At 42.7% G+C, this 11672-nt stretch overlaps 1 protein-coding gene across 1 annotated transcript; it reads left to right on the forward strand.

Annotated features, from left to right (window-relative positions):
* The first annotated feature begins 6647 nt into the window (after nucleotides 1–6647).
* SHISA3 (shisa family member 3) lies at nucleotides 6648–10357 on the forward strand. The gene is made up of 2 exons (XM_048304211.1): nucleotides 6648–6945; nucleotides 7809–10357. The coding sequence occupies exons 1-2, from the start codon at nucleotides 6648–6650 to the stop codon at nucleotides 8258–8260; spliced, it is 750 nt and encodes a 249-aa protein (XP_048160168.1). The 3' UTR covers nucleotides 8261–10357.
* Nucleotides 10358–11672: the final 1315 nt, after the last annotated feature.

Here is an 11672-nt window from a genome sequence, read left to right on the forward strand (position 1 = left end):
GGGTCTCAGTCTTCAATCTCACCTAATCGTTCTTTCACTGATTAGATTATCATAAATATAGAACTAATTTATGTCACCAAATGCTAATTTCTTCAGACCTGACATGTCTTAAGTTCTTTGGGAAATCTGCTGTTTGTAGGAAGTGTTAAGAGGCCTTTCCAAAGACAGGATAAATACAATGAATGGAAAACCCCACAACTATCTGCTATAAACATGCAAAGATATCGATGCAAAAAATGGATGGGTGGTCCTCAGCTGGGTGAAATGTAGCCTGAGGAAGATGGTTGAGGACCTGAGCCAGAGGAACTGAGGGATATGTTCAAAGATGCAGAATTTGGCTGTGTTTTTTAGCATTGGAGAGCTGCTATTTAATGCCCACAATAAATTTGCAGCAGCAGTAATAAAATCATTTTTAAAAATTCCTGTTTGCACTACTAAAATATTTAATAAAATTATCTGTTTGGTTGCCAGTTCAAGCATAAGGGACCAGCTTAATTTACCATGCTTAGTGCTACAAAGGAATTACTCTTTTAAATCCATAGGCTCCATTGCCTATGAGTTATTTGTGTACAACTCTCATGTGTAATAAGCAAACTACTAGAGGTAGATATTAATATGTCCTACAAAACAAGTTCTTCCTTAGTTCTTTACAGGATGTATCCTACTGAAGGCTAAAGATGTTCCATATGTGCCCATGTTCAGATTTCTTTGTGCATTATTTGGCAGTTATTGTCACGCTTTAATTTCATGATAACAAAAAAAAGGAAACTACATATTTTTAAACTTGGGCATATTTTTATTATGCACTCTGTTAGCTACGGATTGAAACAGTGCTCTCATATGCAGCACTATTTATTTTGGAGAAAAAGACAAAAGCATTGGTATATATTCTTTTTTTCTTTTTGAATTCTCATATTTTTTTTTCCCAGTGTGAGTGAAAAAAACCAAAACAGTTGTCTTCATTTTCTGGTAAACACATTTTCTTTCTCCACTTTTCTACACTCAAGTGTCATGTTCTCTCACATCCTTTCACTTTTTTTCTTGGTCATTAATTCAAGGAAAAAGAAATGCACACTCTGCTACAGAGCAAAGCAGGTCTGATGCTATCTCTCTCCTCTGACCTTTCTGTTGCACTGTTCATTAATGTGACTGTTTGGGGGATTAGGGAATTGTCTGGCAATAGTACACTGAGCTTTCCACCTCCAGCTGGTAAGCTTGGTACTGTTTGAAAAAGGCTACAGCAGTCAAGATTATTAGGAAGTACAGTTATTTACTTGCAATAACTCATTTTTTCTCTGCAAGTTACAGAGAAGGAGCTCTGTGCCAAATCATAATTGATTAACAGTTTTCAGGTGAAAATGTGGCCATTTTTCAATCTCTTTTTGGCTGTCAAAACATTTCCCCATGTTCAGTGCTTTGAAAACAGCTCTTAGAACTACAACAAAACAGTCATTTTTGTACTTTATTTTTTACTTTTTATTTCAGGTTTTTATTAGCTCTTGCTCTACTAGTGGTTGGTGTAATTACGTACTGGCCTTTTTTTTTTTAGAATCAAGAATTGTTGCTTGGAGAATTTGTTTCTGAATTCCAAAGCACAAGAACTTCTAGTTTAAAAGTAAATTAAACACTTCTTCAGAAAACCTTACTTGATAGCCATAAGACAGGCTATTTTAAGCCACAGCTCGAGTGAAGAAAGGGTAATTGCACATCATGTAAGATCACCAATTCCCATCTATCCTAGACATCTGTCCTTGCTCTTCTACTCCTCCCAGCTCTGTGCCCCTCTGGATGCGGAGATGGAGAGCACGGCAGTGGTTGTATAGAGGAGATACATTCAGCACACGTGAGTTACTGGATGTAACCAAATCCCTTCATCTTTCATTACATGGTCTCTGTAGAGCTCAAAAGTAAGGCAAGAGTGATCTTCTAAAGGATAGATGGGGGATGGCTGGGATAATATGTTCCTCAAATAGGGACGGCTGCACTGCTGGCTTAAAAATATCTTCTACTCTTGGTGTCTTCGGAGGAGAATGATGGCTTCTGAGGTCTGATCCTAACTCCTCTACCTAGCACTGCTACAGACTTCAGATAAGGAACCATTACAGTGACATGGGTATACCAGTAATCCAACATTCTGCTGCTTGAGTGAGCCCTAAGGCACTCATGATTAATCTCACTTACTTTGACAGTCATGAGGCTGGGATAACCTGACTTCTTTTTCCCCACAACTGTAACTAGCTTTCTCAGTGGGTTACCTGGGGGCAAGAGGAAGTGGTGCAGCCTTTAAGAGCTGGCTTAAGTAACCTTACCCCTCAAATATTCCTGAGAGACTTCAGAAAACAGGATGGTATTCCTGACTGGGGTGGGAAACCACGCAGTACTGGTCAAATCCCAGTAATAAATCATAAAAGGCTGACTGTCAGAGCTGCAGCCTCCAGCCCAAAACGGAGTAGAACAATGCCTCCCTCCCAAATATGAATACTGAATACTGAAAAAGAAGCAAGGCAAAAGAAAGAAGAAAAGCACCACCCCTTGATTCCCCTTGATTCAGTCAACCAAAATACACTTTTATGGGCTTCTTGGGTCTGTTTCAATTTGCTGACATAGGCAATAGGATGAGGCTCTGCAGCCAGAGGAGGAGTGGAGACACAGCCAGAGCCTCCTTGGGGCGTGGGGCTGATTCTGGGGCACCTCCCAGCACTCCTGCCAGCCCTTCCAGCCTGGGCCTGGCAGGTGATAGGGATGCTTGTGGCCTGGCAGGTGGCTCTCCAAGCAAGGCAGCTGCAGGAAGGGTGTTCTCACAACTAGCCAAGAATAAGGATGTCATTTTAGAGAGCAGCATACAGGATTTTATTCAACACAGTCTTTATATGATTAATGAAGCAACTCAGGTAGCTGAAGGGCTTGCAATTTAGGTGGAAAATTATTATTTTTTTTTTTTAAGTGAAATCTGCTTGCACCAGGCTGTTTTGAGAAGCTGCTAACTGAATTTGGCCTTTTTTAATCTTCAAAATCCAAGACAAAATTTAACGAAAAGCTGGGGTGAAATGACTGATCCTACAGGATATGACCATCAAGAAAGATATGAGCTGAGCCTATCTGTCACTGCCCTAGTCAAGACAGAAGTGTGATGTTATTTAGGAATTTTTGTGAGATTTGGTTTCTGCTTGGACTCTAGTAGCCAAGCCAAAGTTTCAGGACTTTACTAACATTGGTAGTGCCTGCCCAAAATGATATTAGGATTTACTCTCATGCTAGAGCTTCATGGGTTACTGGCTTGCTCTATACTCTAAAAGAACGCCAAAAATATAATAGTGAAAACATGGGGAAAAAAAAAAGAAAAAAAGCCCAAATCCAGAAAAGAGAATGTAGCAAAATTATTATTAGGAAATATGAATATGTTCAAGAAGATTTTAATATCTGTTCTTACAACTGATCTATTTGGCAGTAGTGAGGTAATTACTGTGTGCAGGGAGGCAATGATTTCAGAAGTCATTTAAGAAAAATTGTTTGATCTTGCACAGAAGCAGATGATGAGTACTATAATGTGTTCTCCCTGTAGGTTTGCTGTGGAGACACTAAGAAAAGCCTGGTAAATAATAATACCTTAAAATGCAATTAAAGTATCTTCTCTCCCTATTATATGACTGATTTCACCTTCATAGTTTTAATACTGAGCTTTATAAACAACAACAATCAGAACTACACGAGCTTTAAAAACAGTGTTTCTCATTCAAAGTTAATGTGATGTAACTAAGTTGATGACACATCACCTGGAAGCTGGAAGGTTTTGGCTAGGAACAAATAATAGGCAAAGGCAGCACAGGTACTTTGCAGGAACATCACCCAACAAAAGCCAGCCTAACAGTGAGCTACTCGGAGACATACAACGTCCTCAAACTGCAGATGCAGGATGCTCACCAACAGTTTACATGATAGCCTTTTTCCTGTGTTCTTAATTATTTGGGGGTTTAGTTTAAAGCAAATGACAAAAATCAAAACAAATGAATCTGCTTGCATGTCAAACTGCTTAAGGACATGGTTGCCCAGATGCAACATTTACAGGAAGGGGAGCAGAACAAAGGTTTTTCCTATCTATGTCAGAACAATCCAGTTCACCTCCACTATAGTTGCATCACATTCTGCAAGCTGTGTCAGTATTTCAGAGAAAGGAAAAAGACCACAGAAGTCGGTTAAGACCTCAGCAGTTTATAGGAAAACTCATGTATCTCCCAAGCTTTCCAGGTTGGCAGTGTTTGCAGGATCAGTCCTGAAATTTGCCTCTGACTTATTTGGCACAAGGGAGAAAAATCCACTTGTGTGATTGAAATGCCATTTAGCCGCACAAAAGTAAACCAATCACACACACTTGCAAACCAATACTTAAGAAACTCTTAAAAGACTTTTCTTGCAGGATGGGGAAATTTGTGATTCAAATAAAAGGAAGGTTAATTGTGTCCATTTGCAGAAGATCCTGTACAGCTGCCATCACCTCATGCAAGAGGGGAGCAGAGAGTAGCCTCTGCCTAAAGGAACACAAAGATGAACATTTTATTAACAATCCAAGCACTAGAGATGGAACAAACAAGGAGAAATAAACCCAGGTCAAAGTCTTCCTGATGTCTGTGAACTGGGGCCTCAGTGCCCCCACCCAGAACTATCACTGCAGTTCCTATCGTAGCTTAAGATCTGAAATATCTCTATATCTCAGAAGGTTTTTTTCAGACCAATTTTTTTTTTTTTTGGAAGCTGGTGAATTAATTAACAAAATCAACATATGAGCTGTGAGATATTTACTCATTGACTCCTACCAAATGTGTCTTTCCTGCAAACTTGAGAGGATGGCTCTGTTGTCTCTCTTTCCTCTGCACCTGAGATAGCTAAATGCACCATGAAGACCTTACTGAGTTCCTGCTCCAAGCCTCATCCTGGTCAACACAGAGATTCCTTTTGACCTTCCTGGAAGTTGGATTAGGCCTTTAAAAGTCATACATTTTAAAACATTCCATGAAGGTTATGTTTGCTTTAAAACCACGGTGAAGTAAATGCAAAACTGTATTAATATTTAACATTGGCTTATAAAAACTAGGATCTTGTAGTCAGGACAGCTGGTAAAAGTTTAATTCACATCATCGTTTCAAAATGAAAATGCAGAGGAGAACAGAATATTGCATTTTCACTTTCAAGATCTACTTGTTTTCTTTTATATCCAGTTTTGCTATTTCTATAGCCATATCTGTTAAGCAGCCATGAAAAATATTTTTCTTTATGCAATTTTTTATTTATTTTTCCAATTTGTTGGTACTGGTTATACATACAGAAATCAAAACAGGGAAAAAAGGGTCAGAGGGAAAAAAAAGCAAATATATTAGTTAAAAGAAAAAACCCGACAAATATTGTGCTTGTGGACTGTATTTAGGAGTTGGTCAGAAGAATAATGTCTTGATAGATGGTTCTGGGTACACAGTTTTATTGCTGGTACACAGCACACTTTGTTCCTTTTGTTTGACTGAACTTGCCAACTTTGGAAATTAGTGACACGGGCATTCAAAATGTTGGACAAGTGGTCAGACTCTGATATACATATTCATACTCCAGTGGTAAACGATGTCAGGAAGTTTGAGATGCAGGAAAAATGAATTCTTTCGTCCAGCACAGCTTTAATATAAGTTTTGTAAGCACTTTCACTGTTCGAGCAAGAGTGCCTCTTAGATAGCACACAGGGGAGGCATCATTTAAAGAAATGTTTCTTTGCTTGAACCAGAAGTCCAAACCTGCTCAGTTCATTTAAAATGTTTTTTTCCTCTAGAATAAATGAATAAGCAGTTCCTGTTGTGGTTTTTGCTTGGTGATTTGCTATTATTCTTCCAGCAGAAAAAGGATTGGATTCTTATATGAACAGATGTGTTCCTCCTCCCTAGCCCCACGCTCATTCTCTCCCTTTGGAAAATAGAGGCGATGGGCCTGGTGTTTGACTAAAAGAGGCTATAAATCTTCCGGGGATGTGCTGCTACGTCTTTGCACATAAAAGTTATTGAGGAAGGGAAACAGGTTAAAAAGCAAAAAGTCCTTGTAATAAATCATACGCTGTATTTGGTTTTTTAACCCTTAGAAGCGCAAGGCTGCTTTAATAAATTGGCAGTACAGAGACCATTCTGTTTCGTGTTGGCCACAGGCGGGGAGACAGGGGCACAACCGGGTGTGTAGGACGGGAGATGCCCGGACTCCCGCTCAGCCCTTTTCTCGCGGAGGCCGGGCACAGCCTGCCGAGAGGAAGAAGGCCACGCTAAGCAAACGCGTATCTGGCCGCAGCCTCACTCCCTCCGCGCCCGGCCCCGTCCGACCGACAGGTACAGGGCGGGGCCGGCGGAGCCGCGGGGGCCGGGGCCAGCGAGGTGCGGGGCGATGCTGCGGAGGCGCAGGAGGCGTGGGGGCAGAGGGCGGCAGGTGAGCGGCGGGGGCGGCCCCGCGGGGGCGCGGCCGGGGGTCCGCGTGGGTGTGAGTGAGTGGTGTGAGGGTGTGTGTGTGTGGGGGGGGAGCTGACCCCGCAGCCCCCGGACGCGGCGCAGGAGGCCCCGCACCGCACCCGGGGCCGCCCCCTGCGCGCCCCGTCGGGGCGGGCGGTGGCGGGGCGGCGGCGGCGGGCGATGGCGGGGCGGCGGCGGCGGGCGCTGCCGCGGCTGCTGCTGCGCTGCCTCCTGCTGGGGCTGCTGGGCGGCGGCGGCGGCGGCCAGCCCGGCGGCGGCGAGTACTGCCACGGCTGGGTGGACGGGCAGGGGGGCTACCACGAGGGCTTCCAGTGCCCTGAGGGCTTCGACACGGCGGCCGCCACCATCTGCTGCGGCTCCTGCGCGCTGCGCTACTGCTGCGCCGCCGCCGAGGCTCGCCTGGAGCAGGGCGGCTGCACCAACGACCGCGAACCCTCGGAGCCGGGAGTCACCGCCCGTGAGTGGCCGGCCGCGGGTCCAGAGGCGGGCGGGAAACGGTGCCCGCGGAGCATCCCCCGGGCCGAGCCCGGCGCCCCGTCCCGGCGGGTGGGCAGAGGCGGGCGCGGCTCCAGGTGCGCTCAGGCGGTGGCGCGGGGGGCGCGGCCGCGGAGCGGCCCCGAGCCGGGACAGACCGGGAGGGAGCGCGGGGTGCGCGGGGGCTGCAGCTCCGCGGTCCCGAGGGCACCGGCAGCACGATCCCTCCTGACTGGAAGGCGCACTTGTATTTTAAGCTCGCATCGGCAAATTCTGCTGTCTGTCTAACTTTACTGTTCCCGGAGGTGTGAGTGGGCCCCGGTGCTCTGCACGCACAGCCCCACCGTGCGAGTGGCCGTCAGTTTCCCAAACAAAAGAAATCAGGCAGCGCGTACGGAGACTGGTTTCCGAAGTCACACGTTCTGCGCTTATTTTCCACCTTAGGAAAGGAAGCGATTTAACAGCATCTGCAGCATTTGAGCTTCGCCTGCAGGTTTAAGCTGTTACGCTGGACAGTGCCGGCGATTTGCGGGATGAGGGAGGGGGAGAGGTGTGAGCTATACCTAACTAGAGCCAGCGAACGGGACACGATGTAGACAGCTTTTACCTTTGGTAACTATTAAAACTGTCAACAGAAAGAAATTTTTACTGGAACCTACAGGGTTTAAACTCTGATTTTGTTTCAATGATAGTGGTTTAAAGTTCTGTCTTCTGAGCAGATTGGTGTGTCATTGGGACTGAAATGATGTGGGGCTTCATAAACACTGTGAAGTTTACTTCTATACAGAAGACCTATTACTTAAGTGGGCTAATTTGCACGGCTTTTCTTCTTCTTTCTTCTCCCAGAACCAATCTACGTTCCATTCCTCATTGTGGGATCAATATTTATTGCCTTCATTATCGTGGGCTCGCTGGTAGCAGTTTATTGTTGCACATGTTTAAGACCTAAACAACCATCGCAGCCAATACGATTTTCTCTGCGGAGCTATCAGACCGAGACTCTTCCCATGATCTTGGCCTCCACAAGCTTCAGGACGCCATCCAGGCAGTCCAGTACCGCAACAAGTTCCAGTTCGACCGGCAGCTCAGTGCGCAGGTTCTCCTTCCCCCGGGCAGAGCCAGGGTGCCTTGTGGCCTCCTCACCTCCAGCGTACACATCTGGCTGCTTCCAGACAGCCCATACAGTCCACCTGACCCAGCCTTCGGGATTTCTGGTGTCGCCGCAGTACTTTGGGTATCCTCTCCAGCCAGAGCCTGCCCTGGCTGGGAAAAGCTGCTCTGATTTTACTCAGAGCTGAAAGAAGTTGTGAAGAAGTAACGCAGCCTTTGCAAGCACAGGGACTGCTGCTGTTGGGTGTGCTCTGTGGCTGCAGGAATCTGAACTGTTCCTGTGGGTGAGTTGCCCTTGAAAAGTGCAGGGTCTCACTTGAGATTGCATTTCCCAAACTTGGATCACACTTACAAAGGAATTGTAAAACACTCCAAACAGTTGCTCTAAAACCGGACTGCTCTGCCTAATTTGTGCAGTATGTGTTCAGAGACAAGTAAAAGAACCATACTGGGACAAAGGTACTCAGTATTATAAATGGCATTTTACCTTAATGCAGTTAACTTAGTTAACAAACAATGGCTGCATTCTGCTGATAATAATCAGACTAGTTCTATAAAGCAGCAATAAGCCTGAGAAGTAAGAGAGGAGTAATACTTACTAAAGAGGATCCTTGAAAACATCTGACTGCTTACCGCTTCCATGAGCAGTGAAAATAAGAGGAAGAATTTTATTAGATGTCAAAATGCAGAGGTTTTTTAAAAATATACACAATCTACCTGAACTTACACTGCGTATTTGTATTAGTAAGCTTTAACTATGGTAGATAAAACTAGTACTAATTAGGCTAGTTGAAGATCAGACAGTCCCAGGTAGCTGAATTATCTATGAAGAAAGCAGAATGTATTCAGCAATATCACCAATAACTTCTGCACATAAAATTCTAAAAATACCATTCTACTAAAGCATTCTTCAGAAGGAAGTATTTATTGTCAGCTTTTTGCTCAGCAAGTGTAAGTTGGACAAACTGATCATGAAGTTCTGATTGTAAAATTAGCCATGTATAAAATGTAAAGACAAGTTTGTAATTTAAAATGTATTTACACCATTGACATCACTAATTATTTAGTAGTAACACGCAAAAAAAATTACCAATAAACTGTGTGTTTGAAATGTTGTGTCATCTGTATGACTCTGTACAGATAGTGCTTGTTGAATTTGGTTGGTGTAACTATTTTGTATTTTTTCCTGCTAAAATAGTTTATTCTGCTGTTTAAAGTGATTTACAACTTTAACTGCACCTGTTGTGCAGATTTAATATAATATAAAATTCTGACTATGTAGCAAACTAATAGATTCATTTATGTCTTTTGCATGCAGCTGCGGTGAAAAATTGGTGAAAACGATACTGATTAGTTGGGTATTTTAGATTAAACATCCTGCACTAGGAATAAATTCTGTTTGCCCTTCTACATTCCTTCACCTAAGTAAACCAACAAACCAAATGGAAGAAGAAAAACATCTAAACCAAATACATGCAGTAAGCAAATGGAAAATACACAGAAAAAAAATGCAGTCATTAAAGGGCTTCTCTGTATACTTATTTTTGTGAAAAAATGAAGTAATTCTGTGGGCCAGAATCTACAATATCAGAGGCTGAGCTTTCCTATTTTATCAGCTTCAAACTCCCCATGTGTAGGATCTCTTGAAGTATGTTATAGCTGACCTATTTAACAAGTAGTTTAGAAAAGCTTCATTGGTTCGAGAATTGAGTTATTTTTTTCGTAGCAAATATCTAGTGATCAGTAGTTAAGACAAAAATATTTTGAAATAATCCTTTTAATATGTTTTTTATTGCACAATTAGCATTACAATCCAACAGAAATTACTGCTGGAAATGCAGTTTCTAAGCAGAAAGAGGAGTTCTATACAATGATGTTTTAAGCAACAGGCTCCAGCTTGAATGCTGTAATCATTAATTACAACCCAAATCATGATACACAGCTGTGTATATGTTTTGCAAGATACTAAAAATTAGATTTTGAGTATTCAGGAAATTAATTGAAAGTTAAGTGTTCTGGCCTGTAATTTAATTTTAGAAACAATCTTCAAGGAAGGGGACAGGAAAATTTTTGCTTGCCTTTGAGGAGGTTTCATAGGACTCTTCACTGCATATTTTGAATGGCTACAAAATATGGACTGTTCGTCAAGTAACTTCTTGGAAAGATCATTGAATATTTCAAGAGGTATCAGCTGTCTTGTTCAGAAGCATACAGTGAGATGTACTGATCACTCCTGTATACAGCAGAAACAGCAAACCAATTAAACTGTATTTTTTTACACATTATAATAAGTCTCCAATTAGAAGAAATCTTTACCTAATAAACCGAGGCAACACAGACTCATTCTGGAAGCAGAAACTTGATCAATTTTAACTAAGAAGGGGCAATTTATGTACCTTTAAAGAGTGGTTAGTTACCAGAGCCACTGACAGATGGTGAGTGGCTGAAATTCAGTGTTTTCCTCAAATAAAGGCTGTACACAGCAAAGTTGTGTGTTTGGCCCAGTCACTGCCCGTTACCATTTGGTGCTGTACAGGCCAGGCTGCTTCACTGCGATGGTCCAGAGGGCTCTGCAGTCAATTATTAATGCTTTAACATGTGGACAGATTTTTGCTACACTTGCATGCAGCCTTAGATTTTAATGACTATTCAGCCTAAGGAGAGCTGTGAAGTTTGCCATGTAGCATGAAACTCAGCCTAGAAGGGAAGACCCCTCTGAGCCACTTCCTTTCTTCCCCTGATGCTGCATAATGGGTTTGTCCTCATAGAATAGCTGAAGAACTTGACACACAGGAATAATTTCACTGAATCAGACTCACATAAGTCTGTAAGTTTATAGAGTGCTAAGTACTTCACAGATCAGTAGCCAGACTCCAACAAATCCTGCAGATGTAGTTCTTAGGGTGGGAAAGATTGGGTGTAGTTAAAATAGCTGTACTGGGTTACCTGTAAAACAGTTGAGGTGGGGATTATGCACCATCTACAAATAGATGGACAAAGAAGACTCTGTAAATTAAAAAAAAACCCTATTATTGTTCATGTAGTTACAGTAGCAGTGACCTATATAGCTGAAGGGAGAGGAAAGAAGGTGGCCAGAATACAATCCATGGATGGAAATGCTTTTGTCTGTGCCAGTAGTTTCTGACCCAGATGGATTTGATGTGCAGGCGAGAATGCTGGATTTCCTTCCTAATGGAAAGAGCCTTTTGGCACTAGATACTCCTGTGATTTATAGGAATAGGAAAATTTCCTAAAACTTGCAGACGGAACAGAAACGACATCATGATAGCACTTTAATGACTAATGAAATGGTTTGAAGGGCTGGATGTATGCTTGAACTGAAAGCAATTGCTTGCTATCAGAAGTAACATTTGCAGGCAGTACTTGCTTTACTGCCACGTTAACAAAGTAGATTTAACTATTTCTTTTGGAATTCCGGATTTAGTTCATACTCCTTTTACTAGCGCTACACCAATCTAAAATCAAATAATATTCATACTCATTAAATTGATTATTGTAATTCACACACGATGCAAGAAATGCTTGGATTGCCATTAACTGGTAATGACTTAGATCAAACCCAAGCCTTCTGTGGACAAT

This window comes from Corvus hawaiiensis, chromosome 5 (assembly GCF_020740725.1).
Source record: "Corvus hawaiiensis isolate bCorHaw1 chromosome 5, bCorHaw1.pri.cur, whole genome shotgun sequence".
Classification (NCBI taxonomy): Eukaryota; Metazoa; Chordata; class Aves; order Passeriformes; family Corvidae; genus Corvus; species Corvus hawaiiensis.

What these genes read in the sequence shown, in the direction of transcription:
- SHISA3 (XM_048304211.1), top strand. Translation starts at nt 6,648, where the DNA reads ATGGCGGGGCGGCGGCGGCGGGCGCTGCCGCGGCTGCTGCTGCGCTGC. An exon ending in GGAGCCGGGAGTCACCGCCC is followed by an intron (nt 6,946 to 7,808) that starts GTGAGTGGCCGG and finishes TTCTTCTCCCAG; the next exon opens with AACCAATCTACGTTCCATTC.